The 26109-nt window shown below is 43.4% G+C and overlaps 1 protein-coding gene across 3 annotated transcripts in view; it reads left to right on the top strand.

The window, feature by feature from the left end:
- The window catches only part of MAD1L1 (mitotic arrest deficient 1 like 1), a 345841-nt gene that overhangs the window by 171498 nt on the left and 148234 nt on the right, over window positions 1–26109 (top strand). For all 3 annotated transcript variants that reach the window (XM_084216166.1, XM_084216165.1, XM_084216167.1), the window contains exons 14-15: window positions 12557–12645; window positions 21556–21646. In XM_084216166.1, the coding sequence (XP_084072292.1) occupies window positions 12557–12645; window positions 21556–21646 (180 nt within the window). The remainder of the gene's footprint in view (window positions 1–12556; window positions 12646–21555; window positions 21647–26109) is intronic.

Genomic DNA, 26109 nt, shown 5'->3' on the forward strand with positions numbered 1-26109 from the left:
TCTTTCAAAAGTGTATTACATAATTTCTGAATTGATTTAGCAGGTGACAGCAAATCTCCTTCCCATGTGACAGATTTTATCCTAACACTTTATGTGAGGCCAGCCAAGCCAAGACAGATGAGTGGCGTGGCACTCAGCTGAGCAGCAGGGTGAATAGTTTTAGTAAGGCAATCTTAGAGAAATATCCACTTCTCAAATCAGATTGAAAAGCATGAACCTGGTTATAAAGAGACAGCAAAAGAAGCTAATCCAGAATGAAATGATATAGTAACAGAAGACTGGAAGAGGACTTTTAGATCATAAAGTCCAGTCCCTCAGTAACTGAGGCAAATTCAGTATATATCTCAGTCCATAAATTTATCAAGCTTGTCTTGAGACTGCTTTGGTTGTTTGTACCATTACTGTCATGGGAAGACTGCTCTGATAGCTGAAATCTTCCCAGTTCCAACTGAAAATATATGTGCAGTTAATATCCATTTTTTTCTTGTGCTAATATTCTCCTTAAACTACAGTGACTGTTCTTCCTCCCTCATATTTATGCTGTGACATATTTATAGAGAACGATTGTTCTCTCCCAGCCTTTCATTTGTCTAGGTTAAACAAATCAAGCTCTTGCAGCCTTCTCTTAAAACAGGCTCTTCAGTTTCCTCATGAATCTTGCAGCTTGCTTTAAATCTCTTTCTCTTTCCATCTCTCTTTGAAGATGGGTAATCAGAGTGGTCACATCATTCCAGGTGATGTTCCAGCAGTAGCTTTTGCAAAAGTATCTTCTATAGGATTATGGAGTAGAGGCAGGAACCTCTTCTGCTTCTGTGGTGGAAGAGCTGAGCTGTATCCAGGTCATCTCCCATTTCCAGTGCCACCCAGTGCTGATGTTCATCCAGGGACCACTTCATCTGCCCCACTCTGTCCTCCTCTCAAGTTTCTGGCTGAGGAAGGCTCATTTTGTAGGAGCTGTTTGAGACTTGCACTCTGACATTTCAATTCTGTGCTGTTTCTTCTGTTTTCATGTAGTTTCCTCTTTCTGATCAGTTTATGCTCCTCTGTGGTAAAGCCTCTGTGCTCTCAGTAATTGTGTTTGTGCATTTGTATTTTTAGACCAAAGGCCATCATTGAATTTTGTTTGTTTTGAATGTGTCTGAGACATCTTTTTCTCTATCAGGTAGTTTTAGTTTTACTTCAGCAGAGCCATTTGTTGCTTGTTTACTTCACAGTGTTTATATCATTCTTCACCTTATCGTGTGATCCTGTAAATTCTGAATGATGAGTTGTTAGAAGAGGGGGATGATTGTGCCGGAATCATTCATGCCCTATTTTGAGTCTTCCCCCTGTTTTTACTGCAGAGTTTTGGTTCTGAAGGTGGAGTGAAGCCTAGAATAGAGGGATGGGAGTACACTTGTCCTTTCTCTTTCCCTGGCAGAGAGCTCTCAGTGCCTGTTGTAAACAACTACATTAAAACTGGTCCCTGCTATTCCCCACAGGGTAGGAATATAGTGAGCTCTGAGGTACACAGACAAGGTTATTTTTTTTCTCCCTCTCTTAGCCTGGGGAATGATGAACAGTCTCAGTTGGTGTGTTGCACCTGCTGTGTGTTCCCTCTTGGAAAATTCATGTTCTGCACACAAAAGCGTGGCACCGTCAGAAACATCTGTGGCACGTGACTGTGGGCAAAGCAGGGACTGTGGAGGAATCCTTGGGATCCTGGTGGATGAGAGCTGCCAGACTGCTGTAAGCTGGAGAGGTGATCAGCGTTACACCTCTGCGCGTTACTATCTCAATGCTGTTTTAATTAGGTGAGAAGGAGAGACTTAGTGAGTCAATTCTCCTGGTTTATCTCTGTTTTAAAAATCTAGCCGGGCACATGGGATCAAATAGCACATTCCCTTCAAATTAAAAAGAAATAAACGGTCTGTTTAAAAGTCCCATTACACAAATGAACCTGCTGTTGGGTCCATTAAGGTGGAAGTTTTATGGGACACGGCAGCGCTGTTTGGTTTCAGCAGGATTGTTTTCATTTGCTCTTCCAATGTGATAAGAGCTGGCACGGGGTTAGCACTGTCAGGAGGAGGAAGTGTGGCTGCCTGAAGTGGAGAGCTGCTTTCCTGCTGCCCTTCCCTATGGAACAGGTGCTTCCAGACTGGGGGTAAATGGTCTGACCCAGACCTGAAGAGCAATTCCAGCTCAGATGAGACTCATGGACATTGCCCTGATTCCCAGCCCATCATTTGGGGTGGCCCCCATGCCACAGGTGTACCCCTAAAACCTGAGCTGTGCTGACAGGCATGATGATAACAGGAACAGGGACTGGAAGGGGAGAAGTGGGGAGGTGTTTTTCTCTTCAGTTGTTGAGCAGAGGAGAAAAGTGAGTAGTTGTCCTGTTTAGAGGGCGCTGCAGCTGGAGTGGTCCTTGTCAGTGTCACTGTTGTCACTAAAATCTGAGTTACACTGAATAACTTGGTTAAATGAGAGCAGGACAGGGATACTATCAGAGGCTTTAATATACTAGGCACAGCCTGGAGATGTAAAAGGGTATTTAATTGACATGCAAGAATTGTGCTTTTCCAGGCTTCATTCATCTCTACAGAACCTGTAAGAAGCTTATGGGCTACCTCAGACTCACTTGGTTCAATTTAGCTGAGCTAAAATTTCCTGGAGAATGCAGGGGCTCTACATTATGTTCAGCACTTTGAGAAAACCAGGTGTGAGGATACCTGTAGGATTCTCTCATTTCTGCTTCTTTTTTCTGCCTTCTTAAAAGGCAGCTTGGAGGAGCTGTAGAAGGAGCATGAAGTGCCAGTGCATGTCTGGAGAGGGAAAGGAAGAACTAGGGCTGTTGAACAATCGTGTTAGAACAGGACAAAACAATAACTGATTTACAGCTTCCTTGTAACAAGGTTGGAGACCAGTTTCCTCCTGCTTTCGCAGCTCTGGGAAGCTGTGCCTGCATCAGAAGAGGACCATCCTGAGAGATCTGATGCAAGAGATCCAATTCTGTAAGCACAGCTTGTTCTGAACATGCAGGGGATGTGAAGCTCTCCAGCTCTGGGATCTGGGGGGGCCACGGAGGGCATGTTCAGAAGATGTGCCTGCAGATCAAAGGTTGCTGGATACTTCTCTTCTTGCCTGGGGCTGGCTTTGTGTATACAAAAAGGGAGATAAAGGCTTAAAAAAAAGTTTAAGTTTCAAGACTTAGTCCTTACACTGACAGCCTAATCAGCTTGTTACATCATTTGTTTTCAGTCTTTTAGTGTCTGTGTCCTTAGAAGAGCTTGTTCCCAGTGTTTCTTGCCTTTGGCTGATGGTTGCTGGGGGTAGGTAGTAGCTGTGGCAGGTTGGGGTCTGTCAGGGCAGCAGAGTCCTCCAGCAGCAGCTGTAAAACCCAATTTATCCACAGAGACAAGGAGATCATAGAGCAGAATTTTTCCTATGACCTCTTGGTAAATAATGAATGGCAGAGCCCTACCTCTTTGGAATTGCTTAATTGAGGCTGACAACTCTTTGTTGTATTACAGGATCTGGCTTGTCAGGAGAATTTTAACTTATTTATGAATATTTCATTAACCTCTAAAGACTGGCTGTATAAAATCTAGCTCCTGCCAGGCCCTGTCCTGTTAATGCTGTGTTCAGTGCTAATGTCATCACTGCACATCCAGTACACCTTTCCTCTGAGCTGGGCCTCAGAGTTTATTGTTGGTGGCAGCAAGAACATGTTCACCAAAGGTTAAAATGCCAGGTTTGTGCTTTGGCACAAGAGTTGAACATATGGTATTTGAGAGGGAATTGCTGTTTGCCTTCCACTCAGTGACTGCTGCTGGCAACCGAGGGGCCCTGCAGGCATCATCCCAGAGGCTGAAATGGGCAGAGCAGTCTTGGCAGGGCCCTGTGACCTTTGGGTTTTGGCACCAGGAGAGAGATTGCTCGCTTCTTATACATTAAAAGCCCACTGCTTTTTGTCACAGGCTAATGTCAGGATGGGTCATTTAGCTAGAAAATATTCAACCTGCTCTACTTAAACTGTTCTTTGGGCAGGGTTTGGGGAACAAGGCTTCTTCAAGGCTCTGCAGCTTCCTTTAAAGCAGCTGGGAGGCCCTGTCAGGAGAGCTGCTGCTTTCACATAGCTGGGCCCCTTGCCCCATCCTCACATTTCCCAGCTCTGGGAGTTCAGAGAGCAGCTCTAGCAGGCAGCTCTGCTGGCCCCTGCCAAGATGTGCCAGCAAACAGTGCTCCCAGCTGTAGTGAACTGCAAAATTGGTCTGGAGCTGCAGCAGGGGAGAGAGAGCTGTTCCTAAAAGCACAGGCTGTGTGTTGTTCCATGTGAGCAAGAGAAAGAAGATTAAGTTCAAGCACCCAGTGAAGGCTCCTTTGCTCTCTTTATTTCATTAAAGCAGGATTGATTCCACTGTATTTATGTTCGAAAACAAAGAAGCAAAAATGGATGTTGGATTTCTCTTTCCCCTTTGATCTTCCTAGGTGCTTGGTAACTGCATAGATTCTTCTCTGACTGTTTATTATGTGATGATTTTTCAACAAGAAAACTGATGGGGGGATTGAGAGGTGGGATTACAAGCTCCTGTTTGATGAGAATTCTTGACTGAATGCTCAGGAAACTCCTCGAGGCTATATTTTTAGGAAACAAACTGTATTCAAACTCTGTACGGAGGAGGTATGACATCTTTGCAGATTTATTTGTTGCTTTGCCTGTAAATTATAGCTGCTAGAAGACTTGAATCTAGCAAAATATGCCTATTCCTGCATGAAAGAAGTGATCTGTGTGATGCTCTTCTCAAGAGCAGACAATTCCATTGTGCCAGCACCACGACTACACTGGGCAGGGACTGGCACATCCAGTCTGGCACCTTGACAGGTTCCCTAAACAGGCTCTTATTCTGTGTTTTGCTGTTCTAACCAGGAGTAATGGGTAGGAGGTGTCAGCCAGTTAAGGCTAATTACTCCAGAGTTGCCTTCTCTCGGTGGACACCAGCTGTTTTGTTCTCCCTGGCTGGGAGGAGCTTTCGGTAGTAATTAAAGGAAACAGTCATCTACACGCCTGGTGGAAGTGGTGGAGCAAGGCTGATAACAGCAGAGAGCTCTGAGCTGAATGAACATGGAAATTAGGTGATCCTTCTTCAGAATGAGCTGTTAGAGCAAAGAGAGAGGTTTTGGATGTGGAGCTGTCAAAGGTGTTTTGCTGTCAAGCACTGGCAGTGAGGTCTCATAGCAATGCCTGTGAGCGTGGGCAGGACAGGCTGAGAGGAAGAGATTCCTTGTCTGCTCCTTTCTTGGAGTTAGGGTTGAAATGTGTAATTATGCTTGAATAAACTCATGGGTTTAAATTAACATCTTCAGTTCCCCTGCTCTGTGTGTCTCTTGTACAAGATGTTTGCTCTTCTTCCCCATGAACTTCCCAGGTTTGTTAATTTTGAGCTCTGAGCCAGCTTCCATCTATCTGAAATAGAAGTAGTGCTTATTTCCAAAGTCACATCCTGCACCCATCCCAGATTACCAAACAGAAATAAATACAGCACCAGAGAAGGTGGGTGGGTGGGAATGATGGGCATCTGGTGGTGTTGGGATGTGAGAAGACACTTGAGAGGGGCAGGACTCATGGAGCAAAGGTGTGCTGTTGGTGTTTAAGGAAGAGTTTGCTGGATGAGCTGTGCAGGAGGAATTTGGGGCTTTGGGGGTGTGATGTGATGGGGATTCCTTCTTCACATGCTTGCAGCTGGGCAGGCAGCTCAGGTTTGGGCCATTTGGGGACCCATGTGCACTGGCCTTATTTTGCAGAACAAACAGCTTCCTGCCATACCCTGTCCTGCTGTGATTAGGTATGGCAACCACAGAGTGGTTGGCTTAAATAGGCTGGCTGTGCATTTGTCCTCTTGTTCCTTTGCAGCAGGGCTGAATTCAGCTCGCTGAGCCTGTCTGAAGTTTCCCCAAGTTATGCTGCTGCCACACAATGTGGAGGGGAGGTGTTGGAAGGCAAGCTGCAGGCTGCCTGAGCATTGGGAATCAGAGGGGAGAGAGGTGAATGCTCGTTAAGGCTCCCTTGGGGTAGATGAATTAGTTAATGACTATGCTGTGCTTTGAAAATGCAAATGCTGTGTCAGAGCTAAGTCTGATTATAATAATCAATCTTCCTTTGGAGAGGGTGCTGGGTATGAGGAAGGGGGAGAGTGATGAGACTGGGGCTGAATTTTTAGATCGCAGATCTGCATTTCTCTGCTGTTCTTAAGGAACTCAGTGTTGCCTGAGAGGTCAGCAGAGCTGAGGAGGGGCAAAAGGTGGGTTTGGGGTGGAATCATCCTGGCAAGCACCAGTGGGCCTTGGCAGGCTGAAGTTAATTTTGTAATTTTGTCCCTTCTGATTGCCCTGGCTGGAAAGGGAGAGGTTGTCATCTGCTCCTGTGTGTGAGCTACCCCTGCTAATGGGAAAGACAGAAAGTGCCTCATAAGCAGGGTCCTCCAGGGATGGGGGAGAGGGGAGGGTGGCTGCTGCAGACGTCCAGCCCTGACAGCTCCTTCTCCCCTGGCACTCCATTCGTTTGTAGCAAGCGTTCCTAGTAATTACACCTCTTAATTTAGGAGAGCGAGTGGGAGAAAGGAATATAAATTTGTGTATTAACTTTAGAGATTGGAAATAGGGCAAGTGAACCTTCTCTCTGGGAGATTATATTTGGAAATGAAATAGAATGACATTTGGTATAAACTTGAAAAATTGCTCTCTTTTTACTGCAACAGGAGGAGAAAAGCCACAATCCAGACTGTATTGGAGGGAAGCAGAAGTCAGCATATGTCCATTTCCCAGTGTGTGTGTATCAACAATAATATATATGCATGAGTACGTTTTTAGGAAAGCGTTTGCTGAGAGGTTGCTCCTAGCCCTGACTTCTCAGTGATAAAAGCACAGCAAGTTTGTTACAGATGGTGGAGCCCCTAGAGACTGGTGACTGTGATCCAGCCAGCCTTCATCTTCCAACAGAAAAAAAAAAAACCATATTTTTTTCTTCAGCCAAGTGGGAGATGGGCAGTTCCAAACCACTTTTTGTTGAATATCTGATTTTCTTTGGCTTTATTGCTTTTGTTTCACAATGGCATCAAGGTTTAATTTTCCCAAGAAAATGTACCAACTAATCCTGGGCTGCTTAGCCTGTTTCTAAATGGCAGGCAATATTTTGTTTTACAAGTACTGTCCTATTTTTTGAAGAAGAGTAAAGTTCACTAGGAAATTTGGTGAGGCTTAGTTCTCCCTGTGTGAACTTCTGTGCAGATGTTTTGGGGGAACAGCCCTTTGGAATGCCAGTGGGATGGGCATATGGAAGAGGTGGTGGTGCTTTTGCTGAGCAGAATGATCTCTGAAGTGCTCAGCATGGTGTCTTACTACTCTGTGGTATTGCTGGACTCCCAAATTAAACTCACTGGTGTTTCATGTATGTTGGATTTTTGATGCCAGATTTATAAGCTTGTAGACAGCACCAAGCTTTCTGTGCTGCCTTGTAGGAAGAGGCAGAGAAGCTCCTTAGTCTGCTCCATGCAAGGGAGAGAAGCACAGATGGCACCAGTGTCATGTCAAGGTGCTGGTTTGCCTGTTTTCAGACCCCAGAGTATGGGTCACACCCGGGGTCCCCTTTCACTGTTCTCGTCTATTTTAGTGTACACTCTTCCTTTCCAAGTCTGCTTGGTGTTCATACATTTTAAATATTTATGTACTGAAATAGCTCCTTGAATTGTGTTGAGACTTGTAGTCCAACACAACCTCTCAATTCACCTTTCCATGCTGGCTCTGTGCAATTCAGTTCCCATTTATCTCTGCTGTTCAAAATCAGCTCTTTTGCTGAGGAAGGCCTTTCAAAGGATGTTGCATCAGCCCATTGTTAAATAAACCTTTAGACATTTATAATGGATTCAGCATTTCCTGCTTTTTACAGTTCCAAAAATGCTGAATGACGTGCAGACACACTTCATCAGGATAAGATTGCTGTATCAGCCCCTCACTAAAATGCACTCATTATTCAAATAATAACTGTATGTCTCCAGCATGTGTTCTGTGAAATGTGTGTACATGATGTGGGCGAGTAAACCAGCCCCCATTTTTTTTTTTTTTCAACATGCAAATCCTACTTTGGCAGTGAGTTGAAATACTTTAGATTTTGAGTCCTTTACTAGCCAAAATGAGTCACCTGAACAGAGATTTGATCATTCTTTTGGGCCAGTATGTTTAGGACTTCTGGAAGTTTGTAAATGTGGTTTTCAAGGCTGACTGCTCTGACCTGTGATAAGCCTCACTCTGAAAATGGGGTGTGGACAGCAGTGGTCAGTGGGAGGCTCTGGGAAAGCTTTTCTCCATTAATGCTGAAACCTCCTGGAGTTGAGTGTGAGGAACAACAGGTCCATGGCATTGCAGAAACTCAGGCTGCTTGCTTGGAGGGGACACATATGGGTCAGAAATGACAAATGCCAGAAGTGTACCAAGAAAATCAACTCTCTAAAGTTCTGTTTCTTCTAGCTCTCAGGAGATGAATTTATAATTTTATTTTTCCTGTCGTCTCATATGTGTTTAAAGAATTGCTACAGAAAAGAGAAGCAGTGAGGAACATATTTCTTGCCCTGCTGTGGGTGTTTGCTATGTCATTAACACTTGGAGGAGAACCACCTTCTTGGGATCTTGTCCAGGCAGGTTTAAAAGTAAGGCTGAAAGAAGACTGATATTTCATATAATTAAATACTAGATGAAAATGCATCCATATTCTTCCTACCTCTCTTTCTCCCTTGGTAAATAATGATGGCAGTACTTATTTTGGAAGAATTATTTGCATTTCATCTTTTGAGGCACTTGCATATTTCTGACAATGGACATTCTAAAATTAGTCTGTATCCTGTATGTGTCCTGATCACTTTTTATTGGGAGTAATAAAGCTGTGCTGGAATTCATGCTTAAGAATTGAAAGAGATAAAATAGTTCAGGATGAATGGGATTGCTTTAGATTAAGAACAAGGGGCACCAGTATATTTTGAGAAGAGAACAACACATCCTCAAAATACTAAGTACCTGTTCACGTGTTTTATTCATCCATGGGCTCTGATATTACTCATTATTCTGCCTTATCCTAAAAACCTTAGGTAACTTCAAAAACCATTAAACTAACAGCTTGGTTTCTTTTCAAGTTCCTAATGTGTTCTGTAGGGTGGGAATATCACTGGGGGTCTGATCCTGGGTGATATAATCCCTGAAGCTCCTCTAGATGATGTAGGTCCTTGGGTCCCTCTTGTGCAGCTTTCAGGACAAGAAGTGCAATGCTGTATTTTCACAACAATGTTCCCTGCCTGCTCTCAATGCCAGTTAAAAGATCAAGGCTGACCTGGCTCGTTTGGTATGGAATGGGGGAATACAGCAGTGAGCTGTAATTTGAGCAGCCCTTTTCCCCTCTCTGCTTGGTAATGACTTCTACTAGTTTAATGTATTCAAAGCAATAAAAGTTTAACTCAGCCAGTCACATAAAATTATTGATAAAAATTGGAAGAGTTTAGCTGGGGATAGTGAGTTGGTTTGAAAAGCATAAAATGCCTGCTGAAAGTGGCATCTGGTGAACAAGAGACCAGGACTGGAAATTAATTTAGGAAAAGGGATGTGATGGGAATTAGGCAGAGAAAGCAGCAGGAGGGGTTTGGCTCTTCCTTTCCTTGTGTTTTCTTGAGTTTGTTCTTTGGCACGGGTACTGAGGACAAGTGGACAGGAAGGGACAAACTGCCCCTGTGATGAATTATTTCATGCTCATCACCTATTCCCAGAGCTATCCTGAGGCTGTGTCAAAGGGAATGATCTTGGAAAACTCTTCACCTTTTGGGCTTTATCAACTGATTCCTTATTTTTAGCCATTCTCTTAATTCTTGTTTTGTCTTGCTGTTGGCACTCTATTGCCTTCAGAAAAGCAGAATTGAGTCCCAGGAGTAATCCACTCCATCTCATCTCAATTAACTATTTTTATCCTGGAAAAGACATTAATAACATTATAATAAATAGCATTTTTTAATATCTGAATATGTTAATGTATTTGGTGAGATTGTCAGGGATGTTTTCCTAATGACTGCTAGGGATGAAACCTGGAAACAACACATTTTTGAATGAAGTAATTTAATACCTTAATTGTTTTACTTTCTTATTTCATAAATAATTAGTGAGCTCTGAATGGCAATAATTTCCTGTGGCACAAAATTGTGTCTTGGGCTGAACTTTAAATTCTCCAGTAGTTTTAGTCCTGGTTCTGGGAAGCAGGTCTGTGTCAACATCAAGCCAGTTTCATGTGTATTGATATCACTGTGTCCTCCTATCCCTTCTCACCTCGGGCATATCAGATTCAATCCAGGGAGTCTTGGTGCTTGCAAATTGGGAGGACATAAAATGAGATGAAATGCCCTTACAGCCCTTGTGCCCTTTTCTGCTCATTCTCCTTCAGCAGCTCATTCTTAGAAACCCAACAGAATTTCATCCTGAGCGTACCTGGCACTAATTTGTCACTGCTGTGTATCGAGTGAGATGCTTCTCACAAGCTCCCACAAGCTCATGTGTGTTCACTCTCCCATCTCCTTTTCCTCTCACACAGTCTGGTTTTTCCCCTCTCTGTGCAGTCACCCCAAGAGCAGATTCCTCACCCAGCTGTGAGGAATGCCCCCCTTGTCCCCTGAGAAGGTGGCTGTGATTTATCTGTGTGGGTGAGCAGGTGCCACGTGGGCTTGAGGCTGAGCCCTTTTAGCCAGTGATAAATAACTCACCAGCCCTTCCATCTTCAAGTGCTGCCCTCACTCATCCCAGAAAGCATCCTCAAACTCCGAACAGCAAACACATCCAGGCTTCAGCAGACATGGGAAACAGGAGGCATAATGAGTATTTTCCTGCTAGAAGTAGGTTGGAATTGAAGCCTACTCCTCATCCCAGTACCTTTTATTCACATTCCTGGAATTATCTGGTGTGCTTGCTTTATCCCCAGCCATCTGTGATGGGCTGAGCTGGGAGAGATAAGCTCAGTAATCAGAAAATTGAGGGAAGCATTTCTGGCTGTGATAATCTTATCAGGCAGCTAATATGCATTAACATTTGTACAGCCTGATGATGCAGGTGGGCCTTTGCTTATTTTTTATTCCTAGATGTTTCTTGACAGGCAGGGGGAGAATGCAGGGCTTTTTGGCATGTCAGGGGGAGTTAGGTTAAACCATTTTTTGGTGCTTTCTTCTGCTCTGTTCCTTTGGTGTCAGAAGGAGGTGGGAGCATAATCCTACCATCTATTATCTGCTCTTTCCTGCCAACAGCAGTGCCATGCTCTGCCTGTCTTTCCTGGTAAGTATGGAAGGGCAAAGAGGCAGCATGTCAGAGCTTCAGTTCTGTCTAAGCAATATGACTGTCCATGACAAGATGCTCCTTTTTCTTGTAAAATTGAAGAATTTCTGCAAAAAGCTTGCAGAAGTTTGCCCTTGCAATGTGATTTTGCTCTACAAGTCTAATCTATGCTGTTGCAGGGAATGGTGTATTAATGGATTATTTCCCTGATGCTGAGTGCTGAACTCTCTGTGGTCATAAGTTTTGCATTTATAATCAAGGCTGGATTGCTTATTTTTTTCCTCCTGGGTGAAAAAATATCATTTCCGTCAACAGATTTATTAGGGGAATTAGTCGACAGGTGGTGAAAAGACAGATGACAAAAGGAAGTCCAGAATCTCAAGGATGAGTATGTGAAGAAGGTCTAAGCTGGGAGTAGGTGTTGGAGCAGAAGTTTGAGTATCCTCTAGGTAGTTTGTCTCTGCTTACGCTTCATAATAAATCATTTTCTGAGGGGTTTAGAAGCAGGTAACATATGGAGTTTATCAATCTGTGCATTGTCATGAACTCTGAATTAGGGATCCAGACTGCTACAAGTCAGGGAGCCTGGGAATTGTAGAGTCTGGGTAAGAAGTTCTCATGTCTGTAGAGTTTTGAAATACTTTCTTGTGAGTTCCTACCCAAACAAAGCCAGGGGCAGAAAATATTCTTAATTGTTTGTTTGTTCAGCCAGAGCTGCCTGAGCAGCTAGAGCTAGAAGTGTATATTGGAAAGTGCAGGAAATATTCCCCAGTCTTTTGGATTCAATGTATGTGTCTCAGAGCTGCTGTGGACAAGACAGTGTAATCCTGTGGTTCATTTCTTCTGGGGGAGGAATTGAGTGAGGTTGAACTATCAATACTGAACCTCAGGTCCCAGCGAGCTCCTAATGCCACACAGAGTCTTCTGCATCCCATTATCCATGGGGGAAAATAGGGGAAATACCTGAAAGAGAAGCAGAAGCTTTACCAGTAACATTCAGCTTTCTGTGCCTCATCTAATGTGGAGAGAATGTCAGGAAAGGCAAAAGGAATTGCAAAGGGAGGGAGAGTTACGTGAGGTTTTGACTTTCAACATGAGAGAAGTTGTGCTTTACGACTGTATCATGACAAGTCTGACCTGTGCAGAACCTGATGGTTTCCTGCTCCCTTTGCTGTTTGTGTGTGCCCTTAGCAGTGCTGCAGGAACTAATGCCTTTTGTCTCCTGCAGCTGGAGGTGGAGATGAAGGTCCTGAAGTCTCAGCAGTGCACGGCTGAGCAGAGCACTGTCATCACCAAGGAGGAGGTGGACACGCTCAGGTAGGCAAAGCAAGAGGAAGGCTGAGCAGATTCCATTCTTTTTGGTGGAACTAATGAGAAGGGAAATGCCTGGGGCAGTTCCACTGCCTGCTGTGGTTTTTGTCATCACCTGGTGGAGCTCATCATGCTACAGTGCATGAACTTAATGTGTACAGACTGCCTGTGTCCATAGGCTGCCTGCTGTTCAGGCAGTGGGGTGATGATCAGAACATATTTTCCTTCTGTTCCTGAAGCAGGATGTTGTTTTTCTGAGCACAAGTTTTACTTTCTCACCAGCTTTTATGGACGTGACAACCCCATGAAGCATTAGCAGAAATACTCAGCCCATGATCTGTCCCACATTTAGATACTTTATAAGCTTTGCTATCTTTTGGGAGGCTTCAGGCTTTTTTCTTCTGATGTTTGTGGTCTTTTGCTGTCAGTTAATTCATAAGCATGGCTCCTGCATCACTGTTTCCCCTCGTGACTGATTTCCTGTGGAAATAGCATTGCTGTTTATTTGTTATTTTGACCAAATCTGGACTGTAAATACAGGATCTGTTGGCATGTGTGTGAAAAGGTTTAGAATCCAGCTTTTGTACTGCTGATGCATGTGTAGCACTGGAGATAAAAGAGGGATGTTTCCCCTTGTGCATTGCTGGAGATGGCAGAGGGGTACCTGTTGTGATTCAGTGAAAGAGAAGTTACAAAACAGCATTTCAGCAGAGGATACATGAGCATTTACAAAAGCTACAGTGAAGCTAAACAACCTTTCCATGTATTTATTAAAGCCTTTATAACTTCCATTGCAAAGCAGGTGACACAATAAATACCGAGCACAAAAAAGTTCATCTGTTTCTGAATGTTTAATAAAGTTCCTTTTATTTAAGTTGGGCAAATCAGGTCCTCACAAGTACTCCTCCTGAGTATTTTATTCTCAGCTGATGTAAGACTTTGGCTGGACTTTCACTTCTTAATTCTTTTATATTTTCAGCTCCATCACAATAAAGCGTGTCTGCCTCATAGGACTGAAAGCAAGGTTTTGCAGCAAGCAGAATTTGCAGAAAGCAGAAATTACTGGCCTGTATGTTATGGCTTTGCTCTTGTGCTTTGCCTCTGGAGCTTGTTTTACAGCCTTGAAAGCCCAGTTCCATAGCAGGAGGGAGGTGCTTGAAAATAACACATGTTCAGCTAAGCTATTCCAATACATTTTAGGGTTGTGCACCTAATCTTGGGGACTTGCTCCTATAGTTCCCTCAAGGTGCTGTAATAGTTCTGGAGGCCCAAGGCATACATCACCTTTTTTTTATTCTATCGTATGTTTGAGTTCTGCTAAAGGAGAGAATGCTATGACTTCCCTTTTTCAGGGAGATAAACCTGTCTTCATCAACTTTTGCCTTTTGTGGTTTTTTTTTTTTAGCTCATTCAGGCTTTTCCTGTGCTAAGGCACACTGGACCCTCTGAAACCTGGGGTTTACACTGCTGCAGGAGTATTCAGCACCTACTTGGAACATTAAAGCTGCCACTCCTGATTAATAATGTACCTGTGTATCAGTAAAGCCAGCAGCCTGTCTCCTGTCTTGTGGGACCTGCATGTTTGCAGAGTTTTTCTGCAGTGCCTCCCCAGTCTCTCTCTCCCTGGTTGGTATTGCTGCAGCACCCTTCCATCTGGGAGATGTTCAGGCTCTTTATTTTCCCCTCCAAGACTCATTATTTGGTGTTTAGCTTCCCTGAAGAGCATTTACTATTACCTGAGCAGCTTCAGGGGCAGTGTGTGTAGGGGGAAGCAGCTGGACTGCCACTGCCACATAGTCCAGACCACTCCCTGGGGGCACAGGCTCATGGCTGTGGGGATGGAGATGTCTGGCTCTGCCCTGAATGAAAATCTATTTCCTGGGCAGGGGTGAGTGGAACTCACTCACAAAAACCTGCTTGTTATGGGATCATGGTGTTTGATCCAGCTCAACAGTAGCCCTAAAGCTCCTGGTTTTCCTTCTTTGTTTTTAAGGAATTTCTTTGATTACTAATCTCACTCTCTTCTCCTTTCACAAAATGGAGTCAAACCTTTCAGACAAAGTATGTCCCAAACCCAGAGCAGTTCCCAGTGTGGTGGTTGATGTTTTCCAGTGATGGGCCATACTCTGAAGGCTGTTTCAGCAGAGCCTAAGCTTCTGCAGTTGTTTCACATTGATATTTTGGTTTTCATCTCTCTTGCTCTTGGAGCTGTGGGTGCATAGCAGCCACAGTTCCACATTCTAATTCCAGACTGGCTTTTCCTGCCATTTTTTACTGAACCATTTTGGTCTCATGGCTGATGTAAATACTTGTCCCAGGCCCTGATACTGGTTATTTGATTACAGAACTATTCCACAAAGCTTGGATTTCTTGATTTTGATCGCCCTTTTCACTGCTCAGCTCTAACAGTAAATGCAAGGCATTTTCTTTCTGCTGAAGCTTTCTTTGCTGGAGCACTGTAAGCCAGTCCCTGCTCCTTTCTCCTTTCTCTTGGCTTCTATTACTGCTTCAGACATCTCCTTGCACTCTCAGACACTCCACATCTGAGTGGAGAGGAATCTCAGAATTGACTCCATAAAGATTTTTTTTTAATGTTTCTAGACTTAAGCAGTCAATGAATATGGTTGGACTTTATTTTGCATTTTCTGTGCATTGTTCAAGAAACTGGGCCGAGTTCTTTCTTCACAGGAGAGGCTCCTTCTCAAAGGAACACAGAGTAAATCACTATATTCTCCCAGCCCTTTGGAGCTCAGGAAGAATGTGCTGTGATCCACATCAGAGCACTCCTTGTGGCTCAGCTGGATGTGTCCTCTCCATACAGCAGCAGTGAACTGGGTGGGTGTGATTAAAGAACAGAAGGGGTTTGGAGGAGAGCAGGGATCAGAATGGGAAGAGATTAGGTCTGCTGTGCTCATCCTCCTCCTGTGACCCTCAACAGCACCAGTTCACTCAATTTTATGTAGCTGCTAAGGAGAAGAGAAAACACAAACTCCGCTGTCACTCCTTCCTTCTACAGCACTGCCAGAAACTAGTTCTGGGAGAAAACATGGGGAAGGACACAAACTTCCAAACTGGAAAGTGGGGAAAGAAATGCCACAGTTTATGAGGGAATTATTTCCATCTCTGTAATTTATTGTAGTCTTTGAAATCCTGTAACCTACAGGATGGCCTTTCAGCTCCTCTGGGCCAAGCCCAGCTTCCCCTGTGAGCTGCTGTCACGATGGAATGGGAAAAATAGGAGGAACCACTGAAGCCACCAAGAGGAGTGTGCAGAGCAGGAATGGACTGTTGAGCCTCCAGGCATTTCCATATAGACCCTGTGGTTAGGAGCTCACTTCTGAAAACAAAAGCAGGGGAGACATAAAGGAGGAAAAAAAAAAAATCCATAATAATCCTTTGAATCTGTATTTACCTCCTGTGAGTGAACGAGAGCTTTTAAGAAAAATACCTTTTGTCTCATTTTTCTTTAGTATGGAAAGTAAATTTTCAGCCAGAAACTTGAAAGACTTTATCAGTTTTTCCTCCTTCTCTAGAGAACAAAGTGCTATTTCGTCAGACCTTTTATAACTTTAAATGTGAAACTCTCTCCCAGCATCATCGTTTCTGGAGAGACAATAAAAGCAGTGCTAATGCTGTCATTTCTCACACCTTTTGCTGCTCCCTTTGAAATAATATTTGTTTATATTCTGCAGATCCCATGAAAAGAAACAGTGGTCAACACATTGAGTTCCTGCACTGTAGGGTACAGCATTTGGGCATTAGCACCTTTTAGAGGGAAGGTGATAACTGTGCAGAAACTGGTATTTCAGAATCTATAAATAAAAGGAATATATTTAAAAAGAACTTCACTAAAGACTTAAGTGGCAACAGCTGAAGGACCTTTTCAGCTGGAACAAATCTGAACTTTTTCTTTCTGCTGTCAAGCTGCAACCCCTCTAAATCCTAAATGTTTTCTGTGGATTTAGTGACTGGGTAGAGTTACAGTAATTCAAAAGAAATTCATGTCCTTGCCAATGCCCATTAGTCACACTTGCTGAAATTCTGTCTGCTCTGCTCCTAACACCATCTCAATGCCATCTGGATCCCTTAATAGCATCTTCCCAACACATACGTTTTCTCCTCCATTCAGTATTTTCCTGTTCTGCAGTAGCTTTTCCACATGGCCTTGCCCCCTTGGCAGATGGGGCCTCTGTGAGACATGTCCTCATTGGTGATATCCACAGGCAGCCACATAACACAGCTGAGGACATTAAAAACCAATAAAACCAGGATAAAAGGGTGATGGTGGGGGGAGTTTTCACTGGTTAATTCCACTGAAAAGTTCTGGACTCAGAGAGGCTTTTGGAGTGGCTGGATGCTGATGAAAATCCAACAGATTGTCCCCTTTTTTTCCTTTCTGAGGTAGGAGCAGCCTTGTCTCACGATCTGAGGTTTTTAGACAGACTGAAAACACACAGTGGGATGTCTCCTGATTCTCACAAGTGTCATTTTGGGAGACCTGAGGCTGTAGATGGGGTTTTTTTTTTTCTTCCTTCCCCCTTCTGATTTGAGATAATGAAACATGCAGTAATGGCAATATGAAGCTCAGTTTTTAAAAGAGGGAAAATCCATGAGGCTGAGCAAATGCCAACGAATCTGTATTCTTGCACTAAATTTGATCTTGTGAAAGGTTGTGGAGGTGGCATCAATTTACCTTATGCCTGTGGAGCCTTCAACTGTTGGTTGAGCTGTCTGATACAGGAAAATCTTCTAGACAGGTGAAGAGATCTTTGCCAGAGATTAAAAATTTGCATGTTTTCAAACCCCTCTATGGAGAAGTTCATGAATTCTCCAGAAATTAATTCAAATGGTTTCTTCCTGTATCACAAAACTTGACAATGGTGTTGGTATTTCAGAAAGTAACTGATGTTTCTTCTTTCCTTGTGGCACAGGGCTGTTTTTAGAATAGACACCAGCTTTTAAGGCTTGGATGGGGCTTGGAGGAATCTGGTTTAATGGAGAGTGTCCCTGCCCATGGTGGGGAGGCTGGAACTGAATGATCTTTATGGTCCCTTTTAACCCAGATCATTCTGGGCCAAAAATTGAGCTGGTGGAGGATTGTGCTGTACCCAGGTATTTCTGTACCCAGGTGTTTCTGTACCCTGCTTTTCATGGTGCTCACACGGATTTGTCTTGGGTTGCTCCAGTATGTAATGAATGGAGGATTGCAAACTGGTGATAAAACAGCATCACCTCTCTTGTACAGGTGTTCCTGGAGAGAAAAGGCACAAGGAGTGTGCACCAAGGCTGCCTTTGTGGCTGCTGGTGCATCCCAAAGCAGTGCACAACCATCCCTGTACGTGAACTTCATGAAAAAAAACACATAAATGAAAAAAATCCAAGTGCCAAGCCAGTAAATATTTTTCAATATTTGACTTCCATATTTTAACCACCAGCTGCAAATGCTTTGCTGTGTTTATATATAGATAGGATTTCCCTTGCTTCTCTCTCTTTGCCATTGGGAAGTGTTTCCCAGGGGGCTGGGAAGCAAAGCTGGAATAGCACAAACTGTTTGCTAATGGCTCTGAATGCTTTCCCACTGGAGATCCAGGACACTTAACAGTGTTAAAAATAAGATAGGAGAGGGATAAATGGTGAAAGCACTAGTCAGTCCCAAAAATCCTCTTGGCACAAAGGTTACAGCAATGTTCTTATTCCTTGGTGCAGGTTTTGTCCTGCCCCTGATTCAATGGGCTGACCTTGCCCAGAGCATGGCAGAAGCCCTACAACCCTACATCCCTACATTGTGTCAGGGAAGGAGGATGCCCCCAAAGCTGGGAGCAGACACCTGGGGGGGTGAGCCCAAGGCTGTGCTCAGGGAGGAGAGGCTGTGACCCCCAGCTCAGGAGGGCTCCTGAGCCTGTTGCACGTGGTTCTGGAGAAGAGAAGGCTCCAGGATGAGCCTAGTGTCACCTTTCAGTACCTTGAGGGGCTTCTGACCATGGCATGCAGTGGTAGCACAAGGAGAAATGGCTTCAAACTGACACAGTCCAGGGCTAGAGGGGAAATTGGGAAGAAATTCTTCCCTGTGAGGGTGGGGAGAGGGTTGCCCAGAGATGCTGAGGCTGCCCCATCCCTGGAAGTGTCCGAGGTTGGACGGGGCTTGGAGCAACCTGGGACAGGGGAAGGTGTGCCTGCCATGGCAGAGTGGGGAACTAAATGATTTTTACTGTCCCTTCCACCACAACCCATTTCAGGATTCTGTGATATCTGCTGCCTGACTGGGAGTGCCCCGGGCTTTAAATCACCGTGCGCTCAGCAGCGAGGCACGGAGGGCACAAACAGATTATTGAATCCTAAAATTGCAGGTGAAATAGCACAAAAATGTAATGGCTTGACTCTACCCTCATTACAGCTGTGTCTCAGGTCTTTGGGAAGTGTTTTCTGGCTGCTGCTGTGAGCGATTTTCAAAGGGCAACTGAGAGGCCTGATCTTAAACCTCCCCACAGAGACAAGTTCTGCAGGCAGATAGCAGCAGCGTCAGATTATTTGTGAGGCTGGAGGGGGAGAAATTTGTTCCCAATTAAAATTCGGCGTGTCAAGGGTAGAGAAAGTACTGATGAGAGTCCTGTGTCTGGCTCTGACCTTTCAGGAGCTGTTGCACTGTTGTTCCTCAGAGAAGGGTGTTGCTCTCCTCACGGCCTGTTCTGCAGTCCATTTAGAAATGCATCGTTAAAAGCATTAATTCCACTTTGAATTTCCATTTTTCCTGACCTTTTCAGTCTCCTGCTGCAGCATCCTCCTTCCCCACTAGCTGGGTGTCTCTTCTGAAAGTTATTGATGATATTTTTTAATGGCCTGGACAGTGCTAAAGCTGCTCCTCGGCATTTTAGAGGCTTCCAAGAGCAGAAAAAAATGAGACTTTATAATATTTGAAAATTGCCAGCAGGGGTCAGGCTTACAAATAATTTAGGCAATCCAAGCTGCATATTTATAAAGGAGACATTTCTGTGCTGAACATGATGTAGATCAGCCTGCTTCTATGGAAAAGTTTGGAACTGTTGCCAAATGAATAGGAGAGGTTACTTCTTCCTTGTACCTGAAATTGCTGTTGCATAATTTCGGGATATTGGCAGATGGTTACATACTTTATTATATGGTGCAAGGATTTTCAGCTTAATTTAGATAATTTAAAAGTATTCAGCAAGATAATTAATTTTAAAGAATATTCTGAGAAAAGGCCCTTGAGAAAATTGAATCCAAAGATCAGTGTTATTCTATATTAGTTGCACAATTAATCCCAAGAAGTTAACATGTGGAAGGGAGGGTCTTGAAGGAGCATCAGGATTTTGTTCTCTCTACTTAAATTCAAGCAAAAATTTTGTATCCAATCTTTTATACATATATCTCCTGCCTAACAAGTTTGATAGAGTTCTCTGAAGGATTCACCAATCACTTGTCTAAGGCTGGTATGGCTGATCTAATGTATTTGACCTTTCAGAAGGCTTTGAGCCAAAGGTCATAAAGAAACTTTGATGGAATAAAAAAGGAGATTCTTTGTTGGATTGGTAAGAATATATAAACCCTGGAGGTCTGGCTGTCCCAGTGTACTGTCTGTGGGGGTGGCCAGTGCTGGGTGAACAGGACAGAATATCTGGGTACCTTGCCAGGAGACTCTCCTGGCTTCCCTGTGCCTTGTCTCCAGGGTTTCCTGAGCCACAGATAATACAAGATATTTTTTACTTTGTAAAACTTCATGCATTTTTCTTCCATTAATTTGCTTATGTAATGCAAAGTTAAAATATGGAAAATCAAAAAGAATAAATGTTTTCACAAAGCTGAGGGTTTTTCCACTGAGTCCTAGAATGGTTTTGATTGGAAATTGGGAACTTCCAACACAGAAAAGGGATTTGTGAGTAGTGAGGTGGCAGAGTTTGAGATAATGTGAAATTTTTCAGCTTATCAGAGCATTGAGAATTTCAGAAGAAATCTTAGGATGCTGCTTGAGATGGGAGATGAAGTTGCATGTCAGTAATTACCAAACCCATGCACATAAGAAAAGACACCTTACTTCTACTCCCACAACAGAGAGCTCAAAATGAGCTGTTGTCACTCAAGAAAGAGATCTGACATTATTGTGAACAGCTTTCTGAAAATATCAGGTATATCAGGTATGCTCCATAGTTAAAAATGCAAATAGAATACTAGAAACTGTTGGAGGGGAAGTTGAGAATAAAACAGAAATCCTCATTGTACCACTGAATATGTCTGAGTAGCTCTTTGTAGTTCCAGCTTATTTCATGTCAAAAAGTCTATATAAAACTTGAAGGAACAAGGAAGAACAATAAAAATATGGAAAATTCTTGGTGTGGAGGAAGATTAAACTGAGATTCTTCAGGAAATAATAGAGGAGGTCTGTACTGTGGTGTGGAGAGGGGAGTGTGGTACAGTTATTCACGGCTTTTCATAGCAGAACTAACGGGCACTCAGTGAAATAATCACATGTGAAGTATAAAACAAACTGAACTAATTTTTCATACAGCACATAATTAAATTGTGCAACTTACTGCCAAGGAGTATTGTGAAGGCCAAAAGTATAAATCAGATCAAAAAGAGATTTGATGCCTCATGGAGGTTTTAGCTGCTGGTGGTTATTAAACATGATGGTCTAGACTCAGTCTGTGGTTCAGAAGGTATCCAAGCTGAACTTGCTTTATATTCAAATTGTATATTTTTAATATACTTTTACAAATTACAGTCTCATCATATTAACATGTCACTTTTAACCGTATGTTTTAGCTTCCTCTGTAGTGCAGTTTTGTGGTACTGGATGCAGGAACAATCTGATACTGTTTCTGGTTTCATGCTTTTCTTGATTATTTGTAGTGGGACTGTGCAGGGACACCCAAAGTCTATTAATTTTCCCTTCTTCTCCAGATTGAAAATTGAGGAGCTGGAAGCTGAGCGCAGCAAGCTGGCAGAGGAGAACAGATCTCTGGGAATGCAGCTGGAGAAGCTCACTCTGCAGGTAGGAGTGTGGAGGTCCAGAGCAGCTGGAGAGCCTGGCAGGGTCCATGAGTGCACCCAGCATGGAACTTCCCTCCCCTCCATCTGGGCAAGGCACCTTTGGGCAGCCTGTGCTGACTGCACTGCCACACCTGTGTGTCTGACCATGCCATCAGAGAGGTTTGATCTCAGGTGTAATCACACAGGTTCACTTGTCTTGTTGGATGACTCTCTCTAGAACTTCTCTTCTTGGAGCCTTAAAAATTGGTCCATGTTAAGTAACTCCATCACTAGAAGTTGTCTGTCCCCAAAATTCATTCATGACAAAGTGGGAGCATAGACAGGGCTGAACAGCATGGAGTGGAGGGGAAATTCTGAACTTTGTTTGTGCTGAAGTCTCCTCTCTGCTGGTGTCAGTGATGAAAGCAGAGGCCACCTCAGCAGGCAGGAGTTTTCCAAGCCAGGAATCATCGGTGCTGTTGAGGGGATGAGTTGGCAGCATCCACAGATGTGGGGTCAGGAGGATGGAAGCTGTGTTCCTTCTGCTGTGCTACTCTGTGTGTTTTGCCTTTTCCTCCTTTGCTGTCCTCTAGAGCAGAATGTGTTCAGCTTTTCACTTGGGATAGATCTGTGAAATCTCACACAAGGGCACCTGCAGCAGAGGAGTGGACTGGCTGCTCAGCTTGTTGTCACCCTAGGAACAGCTTTCCTGTGCAGAGGAAAGGCAGGGGAGTTGCTTCAAGTTTTTGTGGTGTTTTCTGTTTGAAAGATGATGGAGCAAACAAGAACCTGACCCTGTTGGTTCAATCAAAGCCCACCCACTCTTCTTGAAGAAGAGTGTTATCTCTTCCTTCTTTTCTCTCTGATGTGCTGAACAATTTGTCATTGTAGCATTCTATTAATTTTTCTTTCTTTTTGTCTTTATTTTTCCCTTTTTTTTTTTTTTTTTTGCAAATTGCTTCATGGTAGAAAACCTGCATGAAACCTGGTTTGAAATTACCCAGATTTCAGCCAGACCATTGATTTTATGTTGACACCTATTAGATGTGAATCAAAATTTCTTTTTTTTTATAACCCATTCCTGGAGACAGGGGAAGTGACAGCTTTGATAAAGCAGGGAGCTAAGAGCTGCTGAGCATCTCTGCTGAGCCATGTTTAGTGTGAAACCTGTCATCCTGCTCTCCTTTAATTGGGTTTCAGTCATCAGAAGGAGATGAAAGCTTTGGGCTGGTGTTTGGATGCTTAGGTCTCCAACAAACACACAAGCAGCTTTGGTTTCAGGCCAGATTACAGCTCAGGTCATGATTAATCTGCCTACAAGGTCTTAGAGTAGTTGCTGGCTTACCAAGAAGGCCTGACCAGAGGAATTTCCTATTTTAGTTGTGGTATCTCAAAATATCGCAAAAATCTGCTTTGTTTGTTCATACAAAGATGAAGCAAGTGATTTGAGATGCCAAGTCTTGAATAGCATGTCTAGGAAAGAGAAATGTTCAAGTTAGTGAGCTGAATTCAGGTAATGATGCTCTTCCATCTCCCTTGCCAAGGCTGAGGACATGGCTTTATCTCCTTATTTAACAGGAGGTAGCTCCCCCTGTCCCGAAAGTCTCCCTTTACTTTTGTCTTAGAGGATTTGATGCCTAAAGTATTTTTTTCAAATGAGAGGGAGTAGGGAGGAAAGCAGAAGTATAGGAATATGTCAGCTGAATGCTAAAGTGTCAGTATTGATCATTGTGTGCCCACCTGAATGGCCAAGAACTCCTCAGAGGGAAAAACATCAACCTTCCCAATTTTTATTCACCCTGTGAATCGAATACCTTGACAGGCCAAGCTGAAAATGACTCTTTTTATAAACACATTGAAAGAAGGTTTGTTAGAGTGAGAACCCACAAAGTTAAGGATAAGCTTAGAAATTCACCTCTTCTATCAGTGCTGAGCAAATATGCTGAAAATGTCATTATAGTCTCAGATAAGGTCACTGAAGTGTTGCTAGTTTGACATGTTATTTATTCCCACCTCTGAAAGAAATCATTGGGAAATGATGGGTTAAAATAAAGTTTGTATCATGAAAGGAAAAAAAAGCGAGACAAACTACATACAGAAGTCACAGGGAAGTTTTACTGAACAGGAAGATGACTAAAACTACAAAAATGGGAGAAACATGGCTTCAAATCAAATAAAGATGTAAGAGAAGGGGCTGACATTAAACCAGGTAGAATGAGGGTGATTTCTGACAAATCCTTATCTGCAGTTCTTTCTTATAAAATAAAACCTCTGACTCCTGGAATTTTATCTACTAAAGGAAAGATATGTAGAAGGGACATATTAAAGTTGGGAATTTTTAAGAGACAGGTTGTAGAATTAAGGCTCTGAGTGCTTTACACTGAACTGAATCTGTTGAGTTCACAAAGTTGTGTTTGGTGCATGAAATCTAGGGAGATACAGCTAGAAATTCATAATTAAAAATGTCAGTTTGAATGTATTGAGGTGTGGAGTTTCAAAAATGTTTGTCTCCAAATCACAGAATCATTTAGTTTGAAAAAGACCTCAGATCATTGAGTCCAGCCTATGACCCAACACCACCAGACCATGGCACTGAGCCATGTCCAGGCTTTCCTTAAACACCTCCAGGAATGGTAAATCCACCACTTCCCTGGGCAGCCCATTCCAATGTCTGATCTCCCTTTCTGTGAAGAACTTCCTCCTCTCACATCCTTTTGTATCTGAATATTGGCACAGGATTTTTGCTGATTTCTGCACAAAAGCCCACTTTTTGAGCAAGGGGACCCTGATGGACTGGGCAGAGGGCAAATGAGCACCTGCAAAGGTGCTTTTGGTGTGTGACTCAGACTCCTTGAGCTCAGTATTAGCAAATGAACTAAGGTGCTGATACCTCTCCTCTCCACAGCCATATAACATCTGACATCTTTTTGTATTCTGTGCTTGTGTGGGGACAGCTTGAATTATGCCTGAAGGTGTTTTCCACCTCCACACACCCTGTCTTCCAAAACCCCTTGCCTCTTGACACCTAGCTGCAGGCTGCATTGATTTTCCTTCACTGGTATAAAGACTTTAGCATGGATATCACTCACTGGCCAGGTCTTTACTGCTAATGAAAACCTCAGATTACAAAAACACAGGAGATGTAGAGCTGTAGAGAAATGACACCCAGTTGAGACTGCCTCCCTGGTGCCCAGGATATTATCTTAAGGAATATATTTGAAACCCTGGCTCAGGAGAGGGATTCAAATAATATGAAAAGAGTGGGTTTAAACACACAATTTTATCTCCTCTACCATTCTTCCTTTCGATGAAGCAAAAAAACATTTCCAGGAAACCTGAGCTGCTACTACTTGGCCCATGGTGGGCAGGCTGAGATTTCAGAGAAAGGCTTGGTTTGTTTCTTATCTGAAATGATCTGGACCATCTTCCAGAGGTGCTGGTGGAAAAGTGCAGCTTGATTCCAGGAACAAAAGAGACTGATCAAATCAGTGCTTTTTGGATAAAGTGGGAGGAAGGAGTTGTGAGGAGTGTTCAATTAGCATTTCTTACTGCTAGGAGCCCTGTGTTTACAGGCAACCAAGCGGATGTGAAGTGTTCCTTATGCAAATACTACTCTCCTGCTTTTCCTGCTCTCCTCTACTCTTCCAGCTGAAGAAGAGATTCTTCAAGGTTGGCTGCTTCAAGGAAGATTGATTAAAATCAGCTGCAGTTTGATTTAATTGGATCCATATGCTTGGAGAGGGAGCAGGACTAGTTAAAGTCCTCGTAATTAGTTCACAGCTGGTTGGTGAGAAAAATGAAACTCCAGTTAGAGTTCAGATAAGTGGATCTGTATGGAAAAAAGGCAAGTAGATGGGTGGTTTTTTTACATTGAGATGTGTTTGGGCTTGAAAATCACCTCTAGTCCCATAGCTAGGCTGGCAGCTTAATCCCTTTGAGCATGTGCATTTGTATTTATGAGGCTAAATGGAAAGAGTCTGTATTTTCTGGCTTGTTTCTGAGTAAAAAGAATTACCTGTGCATCCTGCCAGTCAAGAAAACCTAATAGAAAACTGGGAGAGGATCTCAGGAGTAGACAAAACCCAACCAAAAAGGGCAGTTTGTCTGTGGGAAAGGGTCATGACTTGGCACAAACTTTGGACTGTCCAGCGTTGACTGCCATGTCCCTGTTCACAGTAGTAACTGGTTGTGTTTAGCTTCTCTGTGAGTCAGCAAGAAGACAACACTACTCTCAAAATTCAGTATTATTCATACATATTGAAAGCATTGATTTTTGCCTATTATGTCAAAGCTCCGAAAGAGCTGACTGACTACATAGTGTGGGGACAGTCATCAGAAAGCTTACCCCAGACAGAAGCTGGAATTTATGTTAAACTTTGCTGTTAGACTGGAAGGGACTGCATTGCCTGTTGTGGTATCCTTGAGGGAAGTGCCTGCTGGGTTTAGTTCTCCAGGAGTGAGATGCCCATGAATGATAGAAGTGCT

The sequence above is a fragment of the Fringilla coelebs genome (genome assembly GCF_963513975.1).
Source record: "Fringilla coelebs genome assembly, chromosome: 16".
In the NCBI taxonomy this organism is placed as follows: domain Eukaryota; kingdom Metazoa; phylum Chordata; class Aves; order Passeriformes; family Fringillidae; genus Fringilla; species Fringilla coelebs.